The sequence below is a fragment of the Corvus cornix genome, chromosome 7 (assembly GCF_000738735.6).
Source record: "Corvus cornix cornix isolate S_Up_H32 chromosome 7, ASM73873v5, whole genome shotgun sequence".
NCBI classification, from domain to species: domain Eukaryota; kingdom Metazoa; phylum Chordata; class Aves; order Passeriformes; family Corvidae; genus Corvus; species Corvus cornix.
In genome coordinates, this window is record NC_046337.1 from 692,815 (window position 1) to 718,971 (window position 26,157).

At 50.2% G+C, this 26,157-nt stretch overlaps 1 protein-coding gene and 2 non-coding genes across 4 annotated transcripts in view; 1 reads left to right on the forward strand and 2 right to left on the reverse strand.

The window, feature by feature from the left end:
- Positions 1 to 16,068, reverse strand: part of GPD2 (glycerol-3-phosphate dehydrogenase 2) — a 51,063-nt gene extending 34,995 nt beyond the window's left edge. The window contains exons 1-2 of one of the 2 annotated variants that reach the window (XM_039555111.1): positions 15,827 to 16,068; positions 4,899 to 5,006 (exon numbers count right to left, since the gene is read on the reverse strand). In XM_039555111.1, coding sequence (XP_039411045.1) covers positions 4,899 to 5,000 — 102 coding nt within the window. In that variant the 5' untranslated portion in view covers positions 5,001 to 5,006; positions 15,827 to 16,068. Of the gene's footprint in view, positions 1 to 4,898; positions 5,007 to 5,499; positions 5,576 to 15,826 lie in introns of those variants that run through there. The other variant, XM_039555112.1, reaches the window with a different exon arrangement.
- A 6,986-nt stretch (positions 16,069 to 23,054) lies between these two features.
- On the forward strand, positions 23,055 to 23,125 carry TRNAG-GCC. The gene has a single exon. It is a non-coding gene; the product is annotated as a tRNA-Gly (tRNA).
- A 222-nt stretch (positions 23,126 to 23,347) lies between these two features.
- TRNAA-CGC lies at positions 23,348 to 23,419 on the reverse strand. Its single transcript has one exon. It is a non-coding gene; the product is annotated as a tRNA-Ala (tRNA).
- Between the last annotated feature and the right edge of the window lie 2,738 nt (positions 23,420 to 26,157).

Sequence of the window (26,157 nt, forward strand, 5' to 3'; positions counted from 1 at the left end):
GCCACAGTTGGGCTCTTGACTCTCTACCAAAAAACCCACCACAGCAAAGGACGCAGAGCTGAGTGTACATTTTACATCTCATACAGTGGCATGAACCCAAGCTCAGGTTTGATGAGGTTCAGGAGTGATGTGATTGTCAAATGTAGGGCACTGAAACACCAAGGAAACCCTAATTTCACATCCTTTTTGAGACACTTCTAAGCAATGCAGTTTATTTATTATAACGTCCTACAGCACGTTAAAATACAACTTGAAAGTGACAAAGCCTAATGATGTGGCAGTTTCCAGGCAAGTTCACACTTTCCTGGAACAGCCCTGGGAATCTCTTTGGGCTGATATTCCCGGAGCCAGTGCTGCTGTCTGTGCAGTGACTGTGGAGAGAAGGGCTGATGCTCAGTCACCTACCAGGGACCATGGTTTAAGTGTGAAGGGTTTGAGCAGTCTCTGAAGGCTCTCTGCTGTTAACATCAACTTAAGATGAATTCTAAACATTTCCAGACTTTCTTGAAAATTATAAACACTTTGAACACCAGAAAAACCTGTTTAACCCTAATTTAGGACCTAATTTAAGGTCTGAGCATGGCCCAGTCTCCAGGCCAAATGGCAGACTTAACTATGCAGAATAGCTTCTGTCCAGATCTCCCAGACAGGAAAGAGCAAACTAATAAAAATTCAAGTGACAAACCACAGAAACTCCTTTCCAGCCAAGCACAAAAAGCCTCAGTTCAGATTATATGGTGCATGCAGCCTAAATATTTTTGTTCAGAATTATTTGCTCATTCCTCAGCAGTATCATGATTTAAATGCATCAGTTCTGGGTCCCTCTCACTACTGTAGAGCTGAAAATGAAATCTAGTAACTAGCAGCCATGACTCAAGGAAGTGCACATTCCAAAGGTAACCACTGACCAGGTCCACTCTGCAATCAGGGATGATATTGACTCTAATGCAAGCAGCTCGTGAAAACCACTTAGGACAGCAGCAGCACTCTCTGCATGTGTGGTACAATTCAATCCATGGGGAAAGTCAGGCTGGAGACAGAGTCCTTCACTTCACAGTGAGGATCTAACGAGCCCAGAGGAGACCCCAGAGCTGCTCCAGGGCTGGAGCCCCTCTGCTCTGGAGCCAGGCTGGGAGAGCTGGGAATGTTCCCCTGGAGAAGGGAAGGACACAGGGAGAGCTCCGAGCCCCTTGCAGGGCCTGAAGGGGCCCCAGGAGAGCTGGAGAGGGACTGGGGACAAGAAAGAAAAATTAAGATTTGGAACAAATCCTAGCATGACCACTGGTTTTCCCAAGTGTGGTGATCCCTGTGGGATCAGCTCTATCTCCCCAGCCCATGTGGGGCACCCAGGAGCTGCACTGAGCACTCGCCCAACTGTGCCCAGCTCAGCCCTGGCTGCAAACGCTGCAACAAAGGTCTGCTCATTACCTGGTGTTTACAGGCAGAGCAGCCCTCAAACAGAGCCCACAGCTCCCGAGGCACACACAGAGCTGGGAAGCAGAGAGGTGAATCCTGATGAGCCTCGTGTTTACACATTAACGTGTGGCTGCTGGCAAAGATCACGGGAGGAGGGACAAAGTTTGGGCACTTCAAAGAAATTCCATGTTATTCTTCTGGCCATGGAATTCTGTCCATTCCCACATCCTCCTGCCTCTTGCCCTGCTCTCTCGCTGGCCCTCTCACCTCTACCACTAAAGCTATAAAGCTTTTATATCCCTGAAGTATAACAGAAACGTGTCACAGAATCCCAGAATGGTTTGGGTTGGAAAGGACCTTAAAGGCCACCTCATTCCACCCCCTGCCATGGGCAAGGACACCTTTCACTATCCCAGGGTGCTCCAAGCCACACCACACCTGGCCTGGGACACTGCCAGGGATGGGACAGCCACAACCTCTGTAAAGAATGGAACACTGATGCAGTTCCAGAACACGTTTTTCCAGGGAGTGATGGACCCAAGAAGGGAGACAGTGAGAGGATCCAGCTGTTTCTGTCCCCACTTGCTCCACGGTGGCTGTGACACATCGCTCTGCCAGTGCTCCAACCATGGCTCCCAGCTCTCCCTCCCAGAAGGGGATGGGAATGCAGCACATCCGAGACTTTCCCTGGAACACCCAGCACCGACAGGGCTGCAGCAGCCGGGGCTGCAGGGCCAGGGTCAGCAGCTCCTGCCTCCCCTCCTGGAGCTGCTGCTTCAGCACTGCAGGGTCATCCCAGCCACAGCAGCTGCTGCCAGCTTCCCAAAGCACCACCCTGCCGCTCCCAGACAGCAGTCACAAGGAAATTGGGAACACTAAAAACACCCGTGGCTCTGTCTTGCACGTGTTTTGGGTGATCAAGCTCAGCCACACATGCTCAGCTTCCATGAGCTCTCGAGAAGGAAAATCCCCACCTCCCAATTCACTTTGCACTGCACTTCCAGACAATTTTCATAGCATACTACTTAACTTCAGGAGAATAACAGAACACCAGAAAAGCCAGATTTGGAGTTCATGAAATACTGGCATCAGGTGGGTTTAACTCCATGTTTTGGTTTGTTCTTAAACCCATTATCTACAACAAATGGCTCCTAGCAGAGCCCAGAGCAGAGTCCCCAGCATCCAGCCCCTGGTATAGCCAGAGTGTGGAGATTAGCCCTGGAATATAAGCAGAGTGATTAGTACCAGGAATTGATATAGATATGATGCATCTTGCTGTCAATTAAATGGGGGAGTGAAGAAAAGCTGCACACAGGGATTCCATCTGCAGTAACGTGATTAGTTTGGCAGTGAACAAGTGTGTTTACTGAAATAAGCAATTGCTGTTTATATCTACAATTTCTCAGGCAAGAGTTCCCTGAATGGTTTTGATTACGCTCTTAGTGAGAGGAATTTAGTTTGGCAGTTCGAATTTAATCATCAAGTTATAAAGCGATCTAGTAATCCATAAGCCAGTGCTCTCGTTAATTTGCTACTGTAAATCTCCAGGTAGGTTTGCAGAGTCAAATTCATCATCCTTATTCATTTAACAAAAAAATACAGTAATTAAAACTCCCCAAAGCAGACCCTGCATTATCATATTATCACACTGTTGGATCCACCTTGCTGAGCCATTTCTACTGACGAACAACGCACTTACACCAGGAAGAGCAGGATTGGGAAGGGACAGCAGAATCTTCAACTCCAAACCAAAGCATGGCTTTTCCCCTTAGTGATCACGAGGGCAGAGAGGGAAGAAAAGCCAGCAGTGGCCTCCAGTTCAACCTGACATATCCAAACATAACACCCCATCTCACACCTGGCACCAGCCTGCTTAGATTGATGCATTAAAGAAAGGCCCAAAAAACCAGAATGCAGCAATTCAGTCAGGAAGCAGGAGGATCTGGTATCTCCAATTTTCTGTCCCCATTAGCACAGGAAGTGCTGGTGAAATGGACAGCAAAGGCTCACTGCCCCACCTGGGCCATGCAGGTGTCTGGGTGTTCGAGGCCACATCACAGAATGCCTGACTGGTTTGGGCTGGAAGGGACCTTAAAGATCATCCTCTTCCACCCCCTGTCATGTTCCACACCTTCCACTTCCCAGGCTGCTCCAAGCCCTGCCAGCCTGGCCTGGGACACTTCCAGGGATAGGGCAGGGGTGGAATGATATGAGCTTTAAGGGTCCTTCCAATCCATACTGTTCTGCAATTCAGTGATTCAATCTCAGTTGCATAAATGTGACTCAAAATGTGTGTGAACAGAAAAATTAGTTGGGGTAAAAGAACAAGTGGTTCTGTCATTCTGACACCATGACCACACTCTGTAAAATCCTGGGGTTTGATCTGTCTCTGGAAGTTCATAGTGGCCATCCATCCGCAGAAAAATGGGAACTCCCTAAATTCTGGAATACTGCAGACAATATGCAACAAGTGAGCTCTCCAGGTGACTCTTCCCTTCCAGCTCCTCTTATTTAACAGTCCTAAAAGTTGCAGCTGCCATTTTTGACAGTAATGAAGCCAGGCTGTGAAACCCTGGGATAAAGACTCTGGAGAGAGCATTATCAGCTTGGAGCAAGGCAGACAGCCCGATGGGGAGCTCACTTGAAATGCTGGGGTTTATTTTCTGCAACAGTATCTGAAGCCATAAGAATCCTGGCTTACCCACTTCCCAGCTTGGCTCCCCAGAAATGACTCATCTCATTCCCAGCTGCTCCTCCTCCTCCTCCCCACAGAAACGGCCAGAAAAGGGATTTAAAAGCCGTTGTGGATGTGGCACTTGGGGACATGGATCATGGTGGCCTTAGTATGGGGGAATGGTTGGACTTGGAGTCTTGGAGGAATTTTCCAACCCAAACAAGTCCCTGGTGCAATGATCGAGAAGGGAGTTCAAGAGCACAGCCACTCCAACCCTGCTGGGAGGAGCAGATATGCCAGGGAAATCTGTTTTCTCCAGCAGCAGGATCCAACACGCAAACTGAGGCTGGGATGGATGTGCTGCACCTCTTTCTCTATCCAACATCGCCCTTGGCTGCTGGGGGAACTGCCTCTGTCCATGCACCCTCACCTGGAGCACTGCCTGGAGTGAGCCCGGCTCACCGGGGCTGGGCTGTGCCCACCAGAGGCAACAGGAGCCTGCCCAACGACCTCCTTGGCACTGATCCTGTCCCCAGCCTTAGGAACCCAACAGGAGCTGGAACCAGGACTGTTTTGAAGCTGAGATGTTCAGAGGTAGCACTGGTGGTTTCACTTCCAGCTTCTAAGCTTGAAAATACTGTCCAGACAGTGCTTTTACTTCAATCAGGTCTTTCCATTCCTCCTACAACTAAGTAAAGCCCACAGTGGCACCCAAAGGTCATTTTTTAAAACTATTTGTACAAGCCTGACATATGCTCTGACAGATTTTAAGTTTCCTATTTTACCAGAAATCATAATTAATACTTACGTGTTTGTTTCTATACTGAGAAAATTGAGAGAGGCCAAAAACTGTTGCTATGGCACCTCCTCCAATGAGAGCAGTTCCTTTCACTGCCTTCTGAAATGCCATTTTTTACTGGAAGAAAAGAAGATAAAAATTAATTGGCAGTTTTACCATGTCAGATCTGGTACACACAGAATAGACCATTTGAATAAACTAATGACAATGTTGTGACAAGTTGAAATTTAGGGTAGCAATGTCTTAATTAGAGACTTTCACTGCAATATTAATAACTTCTAAACAAAGTCTAGACAGAGCAAGCCGGAGTGCTCTGGGTTTGCTGAGAAAGCCGAAGGAGGAAAGAGTATGTAGATCTGAGTAGATACACACCCTCCACAGTGACCCTTGAGTACGTGACAGGTACTGGCAACCCCATGGCAAAGGCACACCAGGAGCAGCCCGTCCCCAGTCACAGGGCCACCAAATCCTTATCCCAACACCACATCAGATCTGCTCCTCAACGTCTCCTTCAGCTCCCCACCCGTCCCATCAAACTACTGCTACAATCCCAGCAACTTAACAGCACTCCCTCCTGCCTTCCAGGCAGGAATTGTCCAGCCTGCCCTACCCTGGGACGGTGGCGGAGCGACCAGGAGCAGGGCCCTCAGCGAGAAGCAGCAGCACAGACAGGGATGGGATTAAGCAGCTCGAAAGCAGGGTGGCACTTTATCACCCAGCTCCTGAGGGCTTGAAACCAGCCCTATGTGGGTCAGGCAAATTCTTAATAGACCCAGTGTTCGGATCCTGAATGACCAATTTGCATGGGACTGACCTGAATCTTAAGCAGGCACAGCCCACTCCATCCTCCCGGCCCGCGGGGGGCTCGAGCCGCGATAGGGACAGCATCCATCCCGCCTGGGGATCCCACCAGCGCTCCGGGCCCTCCGCACACGGGGACACCCCTGTCCAGGCCACACATTCCCCAGCAGCCTCCAGACAACTGATTTAGCACCAATAAAGCTTAAAGCAGAGGCAGACAATGTGTGCAGCCCTATGCCAAGACTGGAGCACCAGCAGACTTCCCATGCATGGGGAGCAGCCCCGGGGCCAGGAGCAGGGAGCCAGGGCAGCTCCCCATCCCAGGCTGGGCAGGAATGGCCCTGGAAGCCTCCCCTGACATTTGTCAGGACACAAACACACAACCAGGGCACTTCACTCAACTGCTCGTGTACCTGCACATGCCGTACACAGAGACGTGTTCCCAGGCTGGAATGCCTCAAAGGAAGAAATTCCTCCCTGTGAGGGTGGGCAGGCCCCGGCACAGGGTGCCCAGAACAGCTGTGGCTGCCCCTGGATCCCTGGAAGTGTCCAAGGCCAGGTTGGACAGGGCTTGGAGCAACCTGGGAAAGTGGGAGGTGTCCCTGCCCATGGAACAAGATGAGTTTTAAAGTCCCTCCCAATCCAAACCTTGACCTCATTCATTCCCTGAGCACTTTGCCTGCAGCATCCTCAGCATGGCGGAAATTCCCCGCACATTTCTGGCACAGGCATTCGATGCAGAGCTGTTGTGTGTACAAACTTTATGTAAGGGATCGTGTACAGAAGGCCAAGACTTGCAGCTTCCCACGAGTTTTTCCAAAGAGGGGCATTTATGCTCTAGGAGATTCCCACCATGACAGTCTTTCTTGTATCACATTTTCCATTTACTTCTTACTATGGTCGCAAAAAGATCAACTTCGTCTTTCCTTTGTGCCGTGACAGAGAGGAGGGAAAGGGAAAGGTGACAGACAAAACCCCAGCAAGGAAAGCTCCTGGGAGGAAAGCTACTGTGGAGGCCTGGCCTCAAAGGCTACAGCACCTCCATGAAAACAGGGAGGAAGACTAGGGATAGTCACAAAGTTGTACCACAGGATGGAATCCAGGACAGCACAGGAAGTAAAAGAGCAGCTGGAACATTCCCGCTGCACTGGAGGAGCTCAGACAATCGGCATCGCTCCCATCCTGCCTGCAGCCACGCGACACGGACGGCGACAGGAGTACTGCACACGCACCAGCCAGCACTGTGGGACACACACACCCCTCTACCCAAGGCTTCCAGGAGTCAGGAATGACAGCTCTGCTCTCTGAGGAGAGGTTGGTGGCAGTACCAGAGTAGTTTCACACCCCTCATGCAGCAGCAAAGAAGTCGCTTTGAGAGCCTGAAACCCTCCAAGGGCCTGTGCTGGAACACAACAATCCAGGGAGCTGAAAAGGACTAAATTAGCATCTTCCAAGGAGCCATCTCACATGTCTGCAGAGATGCTGCCTTGCAGGAAAACAAAGGGAAGTGTGCCCTTTCCCTGCTGTATGAGCTCAGGAAGAAGGGTGATGGCTGAAGCACAATCCCTGTCCATTCCTGTTTGGAGCCAGGGTTCCTGCAAGCACAGCCAACACTCATCTCTGCTTCTTGTCCCCTGGCTTAGACCTCTCCTGAGGCTTCCTTTTGGACACCAGGGACACACCTGCCAGAGTTACACCATTCCTTTTCATGGAATTCAAGCACAAGGCACACAAACCACTAAGAAGCTCAATGATTGTCACCTACACCAGCTTGCTTTAAAAATGGTTTCCCAGACAGCTCTGAAAGTAATTTATTTTTGTTTTTCAAGGAAGAAAATCATGGTCTTAAGACTGTAAGTTCTAGGAGGCCTTTTAAACATGAATTTTACCAATACTTGTAAAAAAAAAAAGTCCCCAAATCCAACACTCCCCTGCATTTTAAAAACTGAAGAAATAATGTAGCTATTTGACATTTATGTCTTTAGTTTGGGATTACAAAACCATTACTGCATCCGCTTGAGGCTATTCCCTCCTGTCCTGTCCCTTGTTCCCTGGGAGCAGGGCCTGACCCCCACCTGGATGCACTCTCCTGTCACACAGAGCTGCTGGGAGCCCTACAAGCTCCTCTACCAATTCAGGCCATAAATATTCCTCTATGTAGATAAATAAAGGACAGCCAGACTTCAGCAGCTCATTAATTCCTGTTCACAGTAAGTCAGGGACAGCAGTGGTGAGCGCCAGGCATGACTGCGGTGGGCACGAAGGTGCAGGCACACAGGGAATAGGGTCAGGATCGCTCCCAGCAGGAGCTGACCCTGTCTCACTGTGGGTACAGCTGTTCCAGCCACGCTGAAGGGACATTAGATGTGCCACAGAGAACAGCTTTCCCACTTTCCTCATGCAGGTAGCAACTCTAACACCCAGGAAGGGGCTTGGTGCCCCTGTACAGGAGGATTTCTGGCCGCAGGGCTCCCCGCTCCTTGCCAGCCCCGGGGTGTGTGGCATTAGCTCTCCTCGGAGCTGAGAGCCGATTACAGGCAATTCTCCCGAGAAAGGAACTCTCCCAGGAGACCAGCTGCTCAAATTGCCACATCAATCTTGCTCACCATCCCTAAGAGAAGCTTATTCAGGAGAGAAAGGAAAACAGGGCTTAGCATAAGCCACTCCAGCACAAAGCCAGACAGGCATTCCAGCCCGGCAGACGGTGCTTTCACACCTGGAACAGCCCAGCTGCATCCCGGGAACCGCGAGCCCCCGTTTGTGATGTGTGAGAAGATGTCTTTGGGTGAGGCTGGGTGAGCTGCGGGCACGGCAGGGGCTGCAGGCGGGCAGAGCCCGAGCACCGCCATGCCAGGCTGCCCCGGGCTCTGCCAGGGCACGGCACATCCCGGCTTCTGCCCGACAGGAGTGGCACGGCACGCAGGAAACGGCACACGAGGTCACCTCTGGACCGGAGGACGATTTGAACGCTGCCTCGGTGGCCCCAAAGCCGGAAAGAACTCAGAGGCTCCGAGCAGACAGCCGCGGGTTTTTGCCCCAGCTCTGCCCCAGCCGGCTGCGCAAGGCTGCTGCCAGCTCCGAGCGGGATACACCCGAGTGCGGATGAAGGGGGGAAGCAATGCAGCCCATGTGGGTCCCACGAAGGCTGTACCAGGGAAGAGCTCACGCTTACAAACCCCTCCTCTTCCGTGAGCAGGTAACTGAAACCTGCCTCTCTTCCAAGCTGAGATCAATAGCTTGTGACAGAAGCGGAATTTTATTTTAATGAAAATTATAATAGCAACCAGCATGAGAAGCACTGCAGTCAGAAATATGTCATCTTTCCATCACACAAATATTCTGAGTCACCTTTAAAAGCGGCTCAGAGTGTTTTAGTGCTGTCAGTGCCATCTGACACAGTAAACCTGCACGTTAAGCCTTACCCTTGGTTTCAACAGAAGCCATAAATGGCACCTTTGGACCCACGGCCTCACCAGAAGGGTGGGCTGAGGTCCCTGCCAGGCTCTAGAACAAACTGTGGCAGGAGCAGGAGCCCTGGACTGGCATGGGAAGAGCCAGGAGCATGTCACGAGGAGTAGCTATTGCATAGAGTGATCTGTCCAAGAAGTTCAATAACCCCAGGGAACAGCTCCCAGGGAACAGCTGAGCACTGGTAAAGATTCAGAGGGACATTAGCTCAAACTGCTATTAAAGGATTCATGATAAGAAGAAACAGGCTTTAAACTTGAAAGGACACAAAGGGGCGGGGAGAGTAGTCTACACAAAATGGAAACTACGTAAAAGACTTATCAGCGCAAGTTCCTGCTTTCGGTTTCCAAAAGTTAATACAAACCCTAGTCACAGTAGGAACTGCTCCCTCCTTGGTGCCTTACTCAACCAGCAGCTCAGTCACACTCACATGGACTACAGCAACGTGTAACAGTCACTCCCAGAGGAGTCTCCCACTCCAGACCCAGGCTGGTGGCCAGCTCTCTGCCTCAGCGAGGTCCCCAGGTGACCCTCCCCAGGTATCAGACCCTGGGCCTGCTGTGTCCACGCTGGGCTCCACTTCAGCAATTAATGCACTGCTTACACTGCTTCACTTTCAACCCCATGTTTCAAACCCAAAAACCTACACAGCACCACTAACACCCTGGTTTTTAAAGAAGGGATGTCAACACCCATCCTCAGTGGATGCTTCTGAACAGCGCGTTGCACACGACAAACCTCTGCCACCCACAGTCCCCATGAGGCTCACACAGCACCTGGAGTGACTTGCCTCCTTTACTTCCCGTAATGCCCAGCCCAGCCAGCTGCCAGACTATTGTCTGGATGTTCTTTGGAGTTGTGCAACCCACTCCCACCCGAGGCAGCAGGTGACCGAAGGGGAAGTGCCACAATCGCCAGCATTTCTCTACGCAGGTACTTTCTAATTACAAAGATATGGGGCTGGATCTGAGCAACCCATGGCCAGAGTTGGGGGAAAGAATGAAAGGAATGAAGGAAGGGGAATGGGGGGGAATTGAGCCCCAGAGCCATGAGTTAGAGAGCAAAGCAGGATGAGTATTCCAGCAGAAGTGCGGGGACAGATGGATCGAGGCTGCAGAGCTGCGCCGCAGCAGCGTGAGCCGCCCCGCGCTGCCATCAGACACGGCTGAGACGCAGAACCCGGTAAATTGGGAGGAGAAACCCAATCTGTTATGTTGCATATCTGTGTGCTTTACGAGGCCATTACCATGGAATCCGGGTGCTTCGCATTCCATCGCAAACGAACACATCTAATAAAGTGAGTCATTCAATGCAAGGCTTAAAAATAGAAAACTTATAATCATCTCCACTACAGTTTGCATAACTTGCCATTGGCGCAGGAGCATTGTCTAATTCCTTCCTTCCCAAAGCTCCTCAGGTAAGTCTGGGATGATGAGAGGCGCAGACTGATGTCCCTCCGGGCTGAGCTGAGAGTCCTGCACTGCTCCTGCCTCTCCAAACAGCTGCACTCCTACGCTCAGCTCCCTCTAATCCAGCTCTCATCCCTCTGGCAGGGCTACTTAGAAGGTGGCCACGGTGACAGCAGCAGCAGCAGCAAGGCCACAGTTAAGTTCTGACTGAAGGTACTTTCAGCCTTTAAAGCTGTACTGTTCTGTTACTGGCAATTTCAGGGTGTGTCAATGCAGGAAGTGGCCAACTAACAAGAAAAAGGGGATGTAACCAGAAAATAGCCTCATTAGGACTCTTAACCAGGTCGTCTACCAGCTGTCTCTCGATTGCCTTTGAGCAGCCGGGAGTGGTTAATGTTACACAGGATGTCAGGCCAGAATAACTGAAGTAGCTGAAAAGGAACTGATTAAAGCTTAAACCAGCCCAAGCTGGAGATGCTTCCCCTGCAAGGCAGATCTCTGGTGAGGAACAACACACCCCAAAGAAGGGTTCCAGAGGGTCCCAACACGGCTGACACAGCACAGACATGTCCATCCTCCAGATCCTCTCCTAGAGCCTCCCATGGCCACTCTGGGTTCTCAAACACAAGTTAGGACACTGCAATTAAAGTCATCATCCAAGACCACCTCTCCAACCAAGCACAGGAACATCACCTGCGATATCCAGGCAGCTCACAGTCACGGGTCCCCTCAGCCAGCGCCACCCACAGATCTGTAAGGTCCTGCAGACAGAATTTAAACTCCCAATCCCCCCAGGCCACCCTGTGCCGGTAAGTGGAAGCCAAGCACACTTTACCATATGGGGAAAGTCCTTCCCACGCTCCAGTACAGGCAACCAGCTCGGCTCTCATGCCCAAAAGTGGTTGTAGCACTTGTCAGGCACAAAAATAAAGGAGAAACAAAGCAGAAAATAGGTATCCTATCCTCATTCCTCCTCTTGGTCCCGCTGCTTCCAACTACTTCATCTGCCTTCTGTACTCAGACACCAAGATATTCCCACCCGGCATTAGATGACAGAGCAACTGCTGTAAACTCTGTCCTACAAGGAACAAACTTTTTTGGCTCCTCTTTCGAGTGTCTGCATTTTAGCCTAACCACTTCTTTTCCTTCTGTTTCATTACCCTCCCACAAACAAAAAAAATCTTACAGATGATGAGGGGAAAAATCCGATGTGTAAATCCTGTTTGGGATTTCAATAGCAATAGTCTTGCCAGAGACAGTAGCGTGTTTCTGGGAATGAGGCAACACTACAGACAGGGATGGCTGTAATCCCAAAGTCTGTACCTAAGGACTAACAGGAATACAAAGAAACACCAACAACAATAGGTATTTTGAGCTTTCCTACCATACAAACATCACAATATATTTACCCAGATGAAAGTATTTCAATTCCCTCCTGTCCTACTGGAAAGAGTGGGAAGCCTGGTCTCCAGCCTGATCACTGACTAATGTGTGCAGGACGATTTCCATACTTCTGTGTTCTTGTGCCAATGTTGTTTTAACTTAAACAGTTCCAATAGTCATTCTCGCTTTCACTGTTGGTGGGGGTTAATATGGGCCATAAACCACACACACAATACAAAGACTGTAAGCCAGTTACTGTCATTAGAAGGAAATGTTCTTGTTAGATACAGTTAATTTATAGCTGTTGCTCATTGTTTTGATATTCTTCATTCCCCTAATTTTTAAGGCAGATATTTGAATAGACAGTCTACCTGTTCAGCTTGATCCTAATGCTGGCACTTTATCCCTGGTTTTCCTTCCCCTCCCTAGTCAAACACTCGAGGGGCAGGGATTAGAAAACAAGGTGTTTTGCTTTTTGCAAGACTGGACATATACCGGCACACACAAACAGGAACCTGCTCAAAAAAATAGCTACAAATTAGGTGAATACTTAGGTGTGGCAAGGAAGTAGCCTAGTTTTATATCCTGGGATACAGATTGAGACCTGATAGCACATGCAAATCTAATCCTGGAGGAGGGGCCTGCGTTCAGAATCACTCTGAAATCAGAATACACGCTTGGTTTGAGAAGCTTTGCAAAGCAAATAAAAACAACCCAGTCCAAGGCTTTGGACTCCATCCACAGGATCTGGTTGTGATCTGGGGCAAGTTCACCTGGAAACCCCTTGGAGAGAGAGCTACAAGTTCGCTCGGGAACCTGACTCAGAGAGAACCATTCAGGGATATGGAATGCTTCCAAAATCAATACTGTGATGTTGTGGAAGAGGTCTGATTACAAACTGTCCGTTACGTAATAAAAGCTGTTTCCTAAAGTGAAGCTTTTTGGAAGAAAAAGGCTGCATCTACATCCCCAAGAGCTAATTAGTGGAGCCCTAGAGCCCAACAGCTGCTGCAAACAGCTCTGTGGTCTCTGTGCTCTGCTGTGTTTACCCCAAGTGGCTCCAGTCTGAGCCACAAACACCCATGGAGCAGTGGCAGTGCAGGAATCCTTCCTTCCTTAAAGGGTAATCTTCCACTTCTGTCCCATTTGCTTCAGCTTGCTTTTTCTAGCCTTTAATTTTTATTTCACAGAATCCCAGAAACACTGAGGTTGGAAAAACCCTCCAAGCCCATGGAGTCCAACCTGTGCCCGATGCCCACCTTGTCCCCAGCCCAGAGCACTGAGTGCCACGTCCAGGAATTCCTTAGGCACCTCCAGGGGTGAGCACTCCAAACCTCCCTGGACAGCCCCTTCCAAGGCCTGAGCACCCTTTCCATGGGGAAATTCCTGCTGATGTCCTGGCACAGCTCGAGGCTGTTTCCTCTCGTTCTGCCCCTGTTCCCTGGGAGCAGAGCCCAGCCTGTTCCTGTTTCCCACCCTGGCCACCTCTCCCACTCTCCCAAGCGCGCCCAGCGAGGCAGCGCCCAGCGGGTCCCAGGTGGGCGGCAGGGACAGGGATCAGCACCCTCGTGCTCACGTTCTGCGCTCCCATCGGCTGCAGGAGCACACCCACGATGACACAGCTAATCCCTGGAAAACCACAGGTTCCAGCTACAACCTGGAGGCCAAGAACGTACAGTAGTTTAGTTAAGCTATACAACCAGACTGTCAGAGCTGTGGTTGAGACTGAGGACACATAGCCCATAAAAAGGGAAAATAACTCCCCAGGTCCCAAACTTTTGTGTGCCAGCACATAAAAAAGCACCAGGGTACAAGGAAGATGTTGCTTAACTGAGCTACTTGGAAATGCCAAGCCCTGTTTTGAAACCATCAACTATGAATGGAAGGTGAAAGTCACAACTGCAAACCGACAGCAGAAAATGCACATTTCTTCTAAATATTTGCTAAAGCTTGCAGAGACCTGTGTGGAGACAAAGCAGGCAGCAGCAAGGAACCTGTAGGAGCTGTCCTCTGGAAAACTGCTCTGCATGAATGGCCTCTGCACTGACCACATCCTGCCAGCTTCCTAAATTCCTGTCGGGGACAGTCAGCAGGTAGAAATGGATCTCTAGAGAAAATATTATATTATGCAGCGAGGTCTGGTTCACAAAACTGTTATTATTACTGTGCTCCTGTGCACACACATAATTAAGCAAAACAAAATGTAAGTCCATATACATACAACCAAAGTAATGCTACAAATTAGATACAAGGGGTGTGAATCATTTTTCATGCACACTTGTGCCTACTCAAAACTTCCATCCAACTTCAGACTAAGTAAACTGATAATTGCCTAACGTTAAAATGAATAATATTCTGGTTACTGCTATTGAAGGGGCAATACTGGACTTTGCTTTACATATTAACACTGAAAGATCCTGAAATATCTGACCAAGTTTTTACTGGCTAATCAGTCACTGCTTATCATGGAAAATTCCTGAATGTAACATGAATAAGTAAGGAAAAGGGTAGAAGGGAGAAGAGAAGAGAAGAGAAGAGAAGAGAAGAGAAGAGAAGAGAAGAGAAGAGAAGAGAAGAGAAGAGAAGAGAAGAGAAGAGAATGCAACTCCTTTGGAGCAGAGGAGAGCCCCTGCTTCCCAGCAGCAGGTGAAAGGAGCTGCTTCCAGCACACCTGTACTACCTGTTCACAGTAAACACTAGAGGAAGTCAAGCAGGGCGTCAATCTGGCTGGTTTTAAACCAAAGGTCTCCATACACACATTTACATCTTTTCCCGTAGAATTAGGCTTACAAACGTTTACTGATTGCTTAATAGAGGAAAGAATTCAGAGAAGTTGAGGACACCAAGCAATGGTCCCACGAGTCCATTCAGTGGAAGTTATAACTTACTTTCATTTTACAAAGTTCAGTGTAACTACAGCTATGCTATTTTTTACCAATAATTCTTTTCTTTTTTAATAATGGGAGATACTGTTTCTATCAGCTCCATTGCAGATAAAAAATATAGTTCACAAGCTCTGCAACCTCCTTATTTATTATATATAGATACCTACAGGCACACAAGCAGCTGTCCTGGACAGAGAGACACTGGGGCTGGACCGCTCCTTGTGGGACATTCTCAGGGAGCACAGGGACAACCCGCACACAGGACAGCTGCCAGGGGCTCTGCACCACTTCCATAAAACTGCCACCTTTTCTTTGATCTTTTTTTTTTTTCTCCATCGAAAAGCTTAAATAAAACAGGGGGAGGAGGCTGGGAGCACTTGGTAGTGAAAGCTGCTGTATAAGACCATAGAATCATGGAATGGTTTCGGTTGGAAGGGACCTCAAAGCCCATCCCAATCCCACCCCTGCCATGGGCAGGGACACCTCCCGCTGTCCCAGGCTGCTCCCAGCCCCAATGTCCAGCCTGGCCTTGGGCACTGCCAGGGGTCCGGGTACCCTGTGCCAGGGCCTCACCACTCTCGCAGGGAAGGATTTCTTCCCAATATCCCATCTACCCGTGCTGTTCTTGAGCCTTACACGTGGAATAATAAAATCCCAGAATGGTTTGGGTGGGAAGAGACCTTAAAGATGCTCCAGTCCCACCTCTGCCATGGGCAGGGTCGCGTTCCACTGGACCGGGTTGCTCCAAGCCCCATCCAGCTTGGCCTGGAACATTCCCAGGGACGGGGCAGCTTCTCTGGGCAACAGGGTAGGATGTGGAGGAGAGGCAGCCAGGATGCATTTGATATACATTTATAATAAAAGGCGACCCCAGGGTTTAACGCGCGGCTCCACCCGCGTGTCCGGGCCGGCCCCGCTCCCTCCATCCCGCCCGCGCCGCCGCCGCGGCTCCGAACCCCCCGTGCAGACGGAAACCCCGAAAGGCACTTACTGCGGGAGCCCGCGTCCCTCTGCGGGCTGCTCGCCGGCCGGCGGGAGGAGAAGAGGGGAGGGCGGCTCTCTCCCTGCCCGCCCTCCGCCTGCAGCAGCCAGCCAGGCTCCCCCGAGCTCCGCCTCGAACACCGCCCGCACCTCCCCGCCCTGCCCTCCGCCCGGGACCGCGGCTGCCCCGCCGAAGGCCGCGGGAGCCCCGCCGGTGCGGCCTGGACCCGCGGGGAAGGGCCCAGTGCGGCCTCCTCATCCCCGGGCTTGCGTGATGGGGGTCGCCGCCCATGGCGGCCCCTCCCCGGGGCTGCGCCGGTGGCGGTACCGGAGGCGGTACCGGAGGCCTCCGGCCCACGCGTGGAGCCCGGCTCCACCGCCCGCGCAGCTGATCGTGTTCTTCAGCTGTCTGGGTGTCATTTCAAGTCAGTAAACAACTGCAAAGATTGGATTTCATTAGTTCTGCAAAGTCAGTGATATTCAGTCACTGGTGATGGGAGCAGTGTTTATCCCAGGCATATTAGTGCCCTTAAAAGGTGCTAAGATCTCGAGTGGCAGCTGGAATTAGTAGATACTCTGGCTTTAAAGCCGTCAACTGCAGGGAAAGAAGTGAAAATAAAAGGAAAAAGAACAGAAAATGATTCATTTTCTAAGGATATGGTTTTAGGGTGTGTGTTTTTGGAGAGGGTGAGAACGGAAGAAGAATAATTGGGATAGGGAAAAAATGGGATTTAAATGCAGTTTGTGGTGAATAATTTCAGCATGAGCCAACACACAAGTTCTGGATGTGAATGCCTACCCCATGTATGTGTTCTAACATGGCACTAGATGTTGTCATTTCATCCATCTCTAACAAATAGTTGTTAGAAATAGGAGAGTTCCCTGTCCTCCCACCCCTCAAGGTCGTTGTCTACCCAGATGTAGCTGTACTGTCACTATTAATGTATGATACATTTTGATGAATACACGACAGTTTATGAGTGCAAAATGGATCTATATCCAGTTTCCAAGTGAACATTATCTGCACCCCAGCACTGCTGTATCTCATCAGCTTTTTCCAACCTGTGAAGTCTTGAAGGGGGTAGAAAATGAGAACATTGTACTACTCTCCTCATAAAGGGAAAGTGAAAACTTCATAAGGATCACATTTCCCAAGCAATCTCACTTTCCAGGAGAGGTTCTCCATACCTGCATGGTGCAGCTACCAATAAACAGGGATGGGCAGTTCTCTTCCCTCCTTTAGGCTTCTGTTCAACTGTCTTTTTATCTTAGTTACTGATTGTTTAAGACTGGGCTTCATAAGTTTGAAGAGTAAAAGAGTTTTACAAGGTTAAGCAAAAAAATGAGATGCCTGAAAGTATTGCAAAATTCATCCCTTTCAAGTCTGTTTTTTATTTAATGCCTGGATGAAAATATTACCTCCAAAGTCTCCGTGCGTGTGTCTTGGTCCCCGGGACACCTGCCAAGACAGGAATTTTAGATGCCCGAAATCATGTGCTCAGCAGGTGTAAATTGTGTGCAGGGAGAGTTCACCTTTTGTCCTCAACCCCAGAGGCAGTTTCTCTTCATTAGCAAGGGAAGATGGGGAAAAAGATTATCATCGTTTCCTGACTGCATGCCAAAGTTATGTATCATAAGAAGAAAAATCTGTTCATACATTCACAAATATGTTTTCTCCTAATCTGTCTTCAGGAAAATGTCTTTGTGAGCAGCAAGGGTGGTGACAGTTGCAGGAGAGCTGAGACAAAGGGACAGAAACAGATGCAGAATTTCTCTGCTGCGATTTTTCTAGCAGGATTCATGGTAGGTCCTCTCGTGTGAAAATCCAAGTGCTTAGTTGTGGCTGTGATTAGACATTTAAATGGGTCCCATCTCGGGCTGCGGGTGTCAGGTATCACTCCAAGTACAACCCTGTGGCTTCCCATGGGATGCTCAGTTTACCACGGGACCAGGATGTGTTGCTGGTGTTCAGGTATTTCCCCTACACTGCAGCAGATAAATCCATGGCTGTGTTCATGTGTCTGAGAAAGTGGCTCATTTTTCTATTACAATGTGCTATCATCCTAATCATGTCTGATTGTTCGCTGTCCCATCGAGATCCCACATCAGGGCTGAGCCGCAGAAACAAAGGCAAAAATTGCAGTTTTAAAAGCGTAAGGTCATGGGTCATGTTATTTGTAGCAGAACAAACACCATAATTAATTGGCCTCTCCCTGCAATGGCAGCACAGGAGGGAATGGGAGGAAGCGATGTGGAGTGTCTGTGCTTTCCTGGGGCAAACAGCCGAGCTAGGCCTGACAGACAACATGAATTTTGTTGGTAAAGAAAAGAAGGACAGTATTTCTTAGAAAGCGAGATTGCTTGGACTAGTCAAGAGTAGTTATTTTCTCTTTCAGTGTTTAAGAAGCTTTGCTGTGGCAGGAAAGATGAAAAAAAAATTAAATTTATTTCCTCTACGTGTGCTGGAGTGAGAGACTGTATTCAGCAGATGCAAGGCAAAAGGCTCTTCGGAATTTGTGCTGTATTATTTTTTTCTCTCAGACATTGACAGATGAAAACCAGCCCTGGTGAATGCACATGTCTGCTGTTTATACAGGTATTTTCTCCATTGAATTGATTAGGAAAAGCTTGGAAAACCTGTTCAAAGACATATACAGTGAATTCGAAATTCCCAGTATCCATAATGAATAAATCCAGGATTGGAGTGTCCTCTTTGCTTCCGATGCCCATTTCCCTGGCATCGCCTGCCTGATGGCTTTCTTTTGGGACACTTTAGACAGTACCTGGAATAAAAATTTTCGGGGTGTCTGTGCATTTATAAGAAACTTACAGATTGCCAGCAACATCATCAATAATTGTGCTGGGAAAAGTTATTTTAAATAGCCACATATATCATTGTCAATTTGGTTTCAGTGACCTTTTGTGATCCAGAACTGTTCCATTGAACAAAAAAAAAAGGATATGGGAAGATCCCAGAGTTTCTACTTTGCTGATACCTGGAACAATCAACATTCCTGGATGTGAGTGGCTTCTCTCCGTGTCTGAAGGCCCTGGTGGGGATATCTCACCCCATCTTCCCTCAGCACCATTTTGACCATGCCAGCCATGCTGTACCTTCCCCGGAATTTCAGATTATGCCTTTTCATCCACAGAAGTATTTCTCCCTGAAGATTTAAATAATTAATTGGGACGTGCCTAGTGGGTCTTGAGCTAAACTTCAGAGAGGCAGCAGATATGTGTGACCAAGTGACCTTTTGCTGTCCTGCTCGTCCCCGCGCGCTCGCTGTGCTCAAAGGGACGCTGTCAAAATTGCTAGGCCTTAAAACTTTAACCCACACTGACAAGTTGTTCTACATTATAAGTCTTCCCTAAGAGATTACCACGATTGTTTTGTTTGTTTTGTTCCAACCATCTTTGCTGAAGGCTCCACAATACGGATTCATTTGTCCTTTTGGGCAGGTGGATATTTTTAAATGCCCGGCTTATTCCGTGACCTGTTAAAATCGAGTTGATGTGCGTGTGCTCCACTCAGTGGAGAACTCACCGGGGATGGAGCAATTTCTCTGCACTCTGGAAGAAGAGACAGGAACATGCTTGGGAAGCCTTTGTGGAGAGGCTTTGAGAAGCCATTTTGAAAGGCCTCTTGTTTTCTTCAGTGCTTTGGAAGTCTTGACTGGACCTCCCTGGTGATACAAAGTGTTACATACGTGTTAGTGAAACACCAGTTGGTTCTTACACAGAAGTTTGCTGTCTTGCCGGGTGCTCTGAGTTACTCCTTAGGCTTTATTTCTAAGATGTCCATTGACAGAATCACAGGATCACTGAGGTTGGACAAAGCCTCCAAGACCATCAAGTCCACCCTCTGACCAATCCCCACCTTGTCCCCAGCCCAGAGCACTGAGTGCCACGTCCACACCTTTCTTGGACACCCTGTGGGGTGGGGACTCCAAACCTCCCTGGGCAGCTCCTTCCAATGCCTGACCACTCTTCTGGGAAGAAATTCTTTCTGAATTTCTAAAAATTTCGACCTGCCCCTCCCCTGGCCCAGCCTGAGGCTGTTTCCTCTCTCCTGTCCCTGTTCCCTGCGAGCAGAGCCCGACCCCCCCGGCTGCCCCCTCCTGTCAGGGACTTGTGCAGAGCCACAAGGTCCCCCCTGAGCTCCTTTGCTCCAGCCTGAGCCCCTTTCCAGCTCCCTGAGCTGCTCCATGTAGGACATGCATGATTTAATACAGCTCCACATGGGAGGTGGATCAGAGCCAGCGGCTCTGATCAGGTACAGCTGTCCCATCACACGTCCCCATTTTTATGTGCCAGGACAAAGATTGAGGCAGCACCCATTTTATATGGGGTGACTGCACAGCCACAATCCCGCCACGTGACATGGGAACGCGTGTCCATGCCAGCAGGCAGGAGGGAAGGAATGATACCCACTGGCCACACCCTGGGTAAGCCACACCTGCATTTTGAAGCTTGATTTGAGCGGATTTACCACAGCCTATCAACCCTACCTTGTTGCTATCACAGTGTGCCAGCTGAAGTTGGGGAGAGAGGCTGCAGGTGGCCCTGAGCAGCATCCTCTTCCTCAGAGGGTCACAGCAGAGTCAGCAGAAACACCTGAAGCTCCTGGGCTCTGCTCTGTCAAGCCTCAGCCAGAAGCAGGGACACCTCCCACTGTCCCAGGGTGCTCCAAGCCCTGTCCAGCCTGGCCTTGGACACTTCCAGGGATCCAGGGGCAGCCACAGCTGCTCTGGGCACCCTGTGCTGGGGCCTGCCCACCCTCACAGGGAAGGATTTCTTCCACATATCCAACCTAGATTTCCCCTCTGTCAGTGTGAAGCCATTCCCCCTTGCCCTCTCACTACCGCTCTTGATGAAGAGTCCCTCTCTGGCTTCTCTGTACGCCCCTTCAGATACTGGAAGGTCTGTGAGGTCTCCCCAGAGCCTTCTCCTCTCCAGGCTGAACAGGCCCCACTGTCTCAGGCTCATAGGAGAGGTGGTCCAGTCCCCTTACCAACTTTGTAACCTCCCCTGGACTTGCTGCAACAGTACCACGTCCCTTGGGGGCACACGGAACAAACCCATCGGCACTGAAGGTTGGCAGGGAACGTTCTCCCAGCCATTGTGATGGCTAAGATGAGGAACCCCTTAGGACTCCTTGTTTTGCTGGAGTAGGATTCTGATTCTCACTCAGCAGAACTGATCCTGTGAAATTTTTGCCAGTTCCAAGGCTCTGGACCACCATTTCTAACATTGCAGGACTCGATTTCTTCCCCGTTCAGCACCCTCCTACTCACAGTCAGTTCTGAGGGAAGCCAAGTGGGAGCCTGGGTTGCACTGCTTGGGAAAGGGCTCCCAGGCCATGTTCTGGAGTGACATTTGGGCCCCAGGGAGTCCTGTGTGTTGCCAAACTCCTCCTGGTTGACAGAGTTCCCTGCAAGACATCAGCCAACACCCCCAGATGTTCTGAGCAGATGCAAAACACAGTCTAATGGACATGAGAAACTGTTCTCTGAGTTACTAACTACGAGTGCAAGGATGGGTTTCATTTCTGCTCTGGGAGCGAGTAGTGCAGAGTCCATCACAGTGGTGACCCTCTGTGCAATAATTCTCCAAGGAGTGGCGCAAGCAGCGTGTTCTGCTCTGCCCTGACCTGCCCAGAGAGCAGCAGGGCACCTGGGGACAGGGTTCAGAGGTGCCCTTGGCTGAGTTACCCATTGGACTCAGTGACCTCAGAGGGCTTTTCCAACCTCAGCCAGCCCATGATTCTTTGATTCCATGACTTTCTCTGAGGACACACTTCTGGGTCCCGTGTGGCTGTGCACAGATGTTGTCAGATGTCCCCTACTTGGCAGAGCATCAGCTCAGCAGGAATGAGAGGAGATGAGAGAACAAAAGTAGGGGGAAACCTCCTCATGACTAACTTCCAGACACAGTAAAATGGAGAATTAGGGGCTTCTCAATATGAATATCTTTTGCCTAAGTGCGTGGGGGTTTTCGGTCCTGGGCTTGTCTGAGAAAACAGTTTTTCTAGGCTGACTAATCCAACCATAAGCAACAGCCTAAATAATAATTATTACTTACAGTTTTTATTATGTCACCTTCTGCCATCGGAAGCTGAGAAGGAAAGGGAGCTGTGCTGGGTTGTTAAATTGTGGAGTTCATGCACATCCAAACACAGGACACTGGAACGTGACCTGCAGTGCCAGAGTGCTGTTGGCTGAACCAGAAAGCACCTGCTTCCTACCTTCGCAGAGGTGGTTGGTGGTAGGTGTTCCTCCTGCCCTGGCGCTGTTCTTGAGCACTTTTGTACATAAGTTTTGTACATAAATTGATGTTCCCTTGACATGAAGCGCTTGTTGCAGCTTTTCCTTGGACTCTGGCTCATGTGCGGCTCTTCATGGGAGCATGTCCAAGACAAAATGAGCATCAGGAGTGTGCATCATTTATTTTGGGACATGGCATGGCTACATCACAGCGCAAGCAAGGACTCACTATTGACATCACCACACACAGGCACAGTGTGCTGAAATGTCATCACCTGGCAAATCACAGAGACCATTGTGAGCATATTCTGATGATTCCTTTGTGGATCAGCTGAGCCTCTGAGCTGAGCCCTTAAACGTTGGCCTCCCTGGCAAAGTCCTTCCAGGACGGAAAAGGAACAAAAATACACATTTGTGACTTGGTCTGAAAGCTTTTAAATGTAAAGAATTATCATAGAACCATTTAGGTCAGAGAAGATCTTTAGGATAGGCTCCAACCATAGCTTTAGGTGTATGGAATCTTGAAAGCCTTCACCTGTAATCTCCTGAAGTTCTTCCATTAAATCACTCCTTGCTTATTCAAGGAATGGTATTTGTTTATCCCTGATACAAACAGAATGCTTAGAAAAGAAAGAAGTTTTCAAAGAATACGCTGAGAAAAAAAAGTTTTAAAAATGATTACTGAAATAATGATTAGTGAAATCTTGCATCTGTGAGAGATGAACAAGACCAAAACCAACAGTCAGGCCAGACTCTGTGAGGTGTGTGATGGGTGCATTATACACTTTTCCAGGATTTTTTAATCCTCTAGAGGAATAATGTATAACAGGCATTGCTAACTTTTAAAAAACCTTTTTTCCCTGGAAACGATGGCTCAAAAGTGCTGCGTGGGGCTGAGAAGCAGAATGGACGCGGTGGGTTCGGTGACCTGGGCTGAGGTGCTTCAGCCAGGGGCGGGGAACGGACTCTAAGCGCGCATTGGTGGTTCAGTGGTAGAATTCTCGCCTGCCACGCGGGAGGCCCGGGTTCGATTCCCGGCCAATGCAGCTGTTTTTTGGCGGCGGAGGAGCCGTTGCTTTTTGAGGCCCCAGTGCTTTGATTTTCCCCGCGGGGTTCCCGGGCGGGAGGGAGCGGCGCCGGGTCTGCCGGGCCTGCCGGGCCGGGTCGTGCCGGCGGCGCGGCGTTGGCCTGGTCCGGCGGAACCAGCGGCCGCGCGGGCAGACGGGAAAAAAAAAAAGAAATAAAATAATAAAAAAAAAATAACCGCCTGGAGATGCCGGGGATTGAACCCGGGACCTCACACATGCGAAGCGCGCGCTCTACCACTGAGCTACATCCCCGGCTGTACCGGCCTCGCGCCGGTCGCCGCAAATGGAGGGCAGGCCGCGGCCTGTCCCGGGGCCTGCCCCGTCCCGCCCCCACACAACTCCCTCTGCCGGCACCGCGCTCGGCCGGCGGCGGGACACGGGCACGGATCCCCGGGGCAGCACCGCGCTCGGCCGGCGGCGGGACACGGGCACGGATCCCCGGGGCAGCACCGCGCTCGGCCGGCGGCGGGACACGGGCACGGATCCCCGGGGCAGCACCGCGCTCGGCCGGCGGCGGGACACGGGCACGGATCCCCGGGGCAGCACCGCGCTCGGCCGGCGGCGGGACACGGGCATGGATCCCCGGCCGGCAGCGGGACGCGGGCACGGATCCCGGGGCGGCACCGCCCCGTCCGTGTGCGGGGACCAGCAGGGAGAGCCTCGGGGCCTGGGGCAGCCCGCGGTGCTGATCGCCCCCGGGGGTTCGCAGCCGGGATCAGGACCCGGCAGGTTTGGAGCCCTGGTACTGACGGAGAGGAGCCCAGGCACGTTCTTTCCGTGCTGTATTCCCAGCAAAACCAGCAGCGTCCATTGGCTTTACAGGAGCTGCCCGGTGCCGCTGTTTTCAGAACCCAAGCGCCGTCCCCATGGCAGCGCTGGGCGCCCTCGGTGTGCGGCTGAGCTATCCCACAGCATCACAGAGCCTGCCAATGGCTTAAAACCCTAAAGCCCATCCCATCCCACCCCTGCCACGGGCAGGGACACCTCCCGCTGTCCCAGGCTGCTCCGAGCCCCATCTGACCCGGCCTGGGACACCTCCAGGGATCCAGGGGCAGCCACAGCTGCTCTTGTGCCAGGGCCTCCCCACCCTCACAGGGAAGAACAGTGGATACTAGCAGAACATATTTAATTTCCACTCCCACAAGCAGCCATACCGATCCCACAGGACCTTTCCCCACCCAGCCATTCCCATTTCGACATCCATAACCTTGGCCACTCAGGTTTTTCCATTCTGTCAGAAAACAGCACTTACAGCTTGACTTTCTTCCAACTAAATTTTAAGAAGCTGCTTTCTGCGAGTTACTGGATCTGATTTTCCTAATCAACACCCAAACTCTGGTTTGTGTGTAACCCAAGGTGCAGAGTAGCCATGGCTCCTCACCAGGCCAAGCCAAGGGTGCTGGGAAGGTTAATTCCAACCCTGCAATAAAAACACAAAGCAATTTAAAGCGTTCTCTTTAGGTTTTTCTCCTTTTGTTTACCTTCCTGTAGACTTCAGAATAGCCAAAAATTAATAATACAGATATTGCTATGCTGTTATGGATTTCTCAGCTGTGATGGACAGTCACCCAATTGTGAAACTTCCCATTTGGGAGATGGATGGAGGCAAAGCACATTCCAGCTGCTGAGAAGTGCAGCTCCACATCCAAAGCCTATCAGCAAGCATTTAATTACTGTCCCTGTGGAAGCAATACAAGTGCTGCCTATATTAAAGTGAAACAAGGCTTCTCTTCCAGCCTGGTCTGAATATCCTCTAGACCATCACCTATCAAACACAGGATAAATTGAGTTATTCAGGCAAGACACAGCATGAGGATGCTACGGGAGAAAATAAGATGCCTTAAAGGAAAATAAAATGCCCATGGATGGCTATGAATTACAGGCTGGAAGCCCCAGCCCAACCAAAGCTGCGTGTTTGTGAACAGGAGGGAGCAGGATGGGGCCCTGTCCTGCTCCCGGCACACGCACATCCCTGATCCTTCCCACCGTGGCACATCCCTGATCCTCCCCACCACGGCCGCTGCCGGCCCAGATGGCCGGAGCCGGCCCCTGCTTCCAGGAAACACTTTGTCATCTTGTTTCAATGCTGCTGGATGCCGGCACAAGCTCCACATTCAGCTGCCTCCAAGGACTACATTCACCTCTTTGTGTTTGGGTTTCTGTGCTGACATCAGGGAAAAACAATGTCACTCTGTTATCTGGCAGCTCCTCCGCATTCCTTGGTGGGATTAACTCATTCCTGGTACCTCGGGAACCTCACGCCTTTCAGGGAGGCCTCCCCTGGCCCTGGGGACGGCTTTTCTTTGATCTACTCAAGTTTCTGCGTTTTTCGTCAATTCTCGTCAGATACACGCATAAACTCACTCGCTGTTTTCCACAGCAGCTCTTCTCCAGGCTGGTGGAGCCTGACAAGAGCTCTGTTTCGAAGTCCCTGGACTGCATGGGAACAGTGATCACAGCAGGGTTCTGAAGAGACAGATGGGCAAGTCTGTGTTTCCTTCTAGTACCGCTTCCTACCACGGCACTTATTCCCAGGATTAAATGTTTACACTCAAAATTCCTTCTTAAAACCAATGCTCTCATTCAGTAGAATCCAGCAGCAAAGCCCAGTGGTGTGAAACAAATGAAGAGGGTTCATGTGGTGGATCCAGCCCTGGAGCAACAACAGAGCTGCGGGTCTGGGCTCCCAGGTGTGTCTGACACCTCCGTGTCACACCTGAGCCCATGGCAGTGGCACCAGCCATTTATACTTAAATACATAAACTTATTTTTCGTCTGTCACGTGGCCATATCATCCATTTGTTTGAGTATCCAAATGAGGGGGTGCAGAATTGCCATTAGAGATTAGGAAAACTGTGAAGTGACAAATACCAGAGTTAGTGTGTTGGAAGGACACTTCAGTACTTAACACTACAGAAATGTGCCACTTAGTGAAGCATTTTAGGTAATAAATGCATTAGAAAAGTAAAAAAAATACTACAGATATGTCA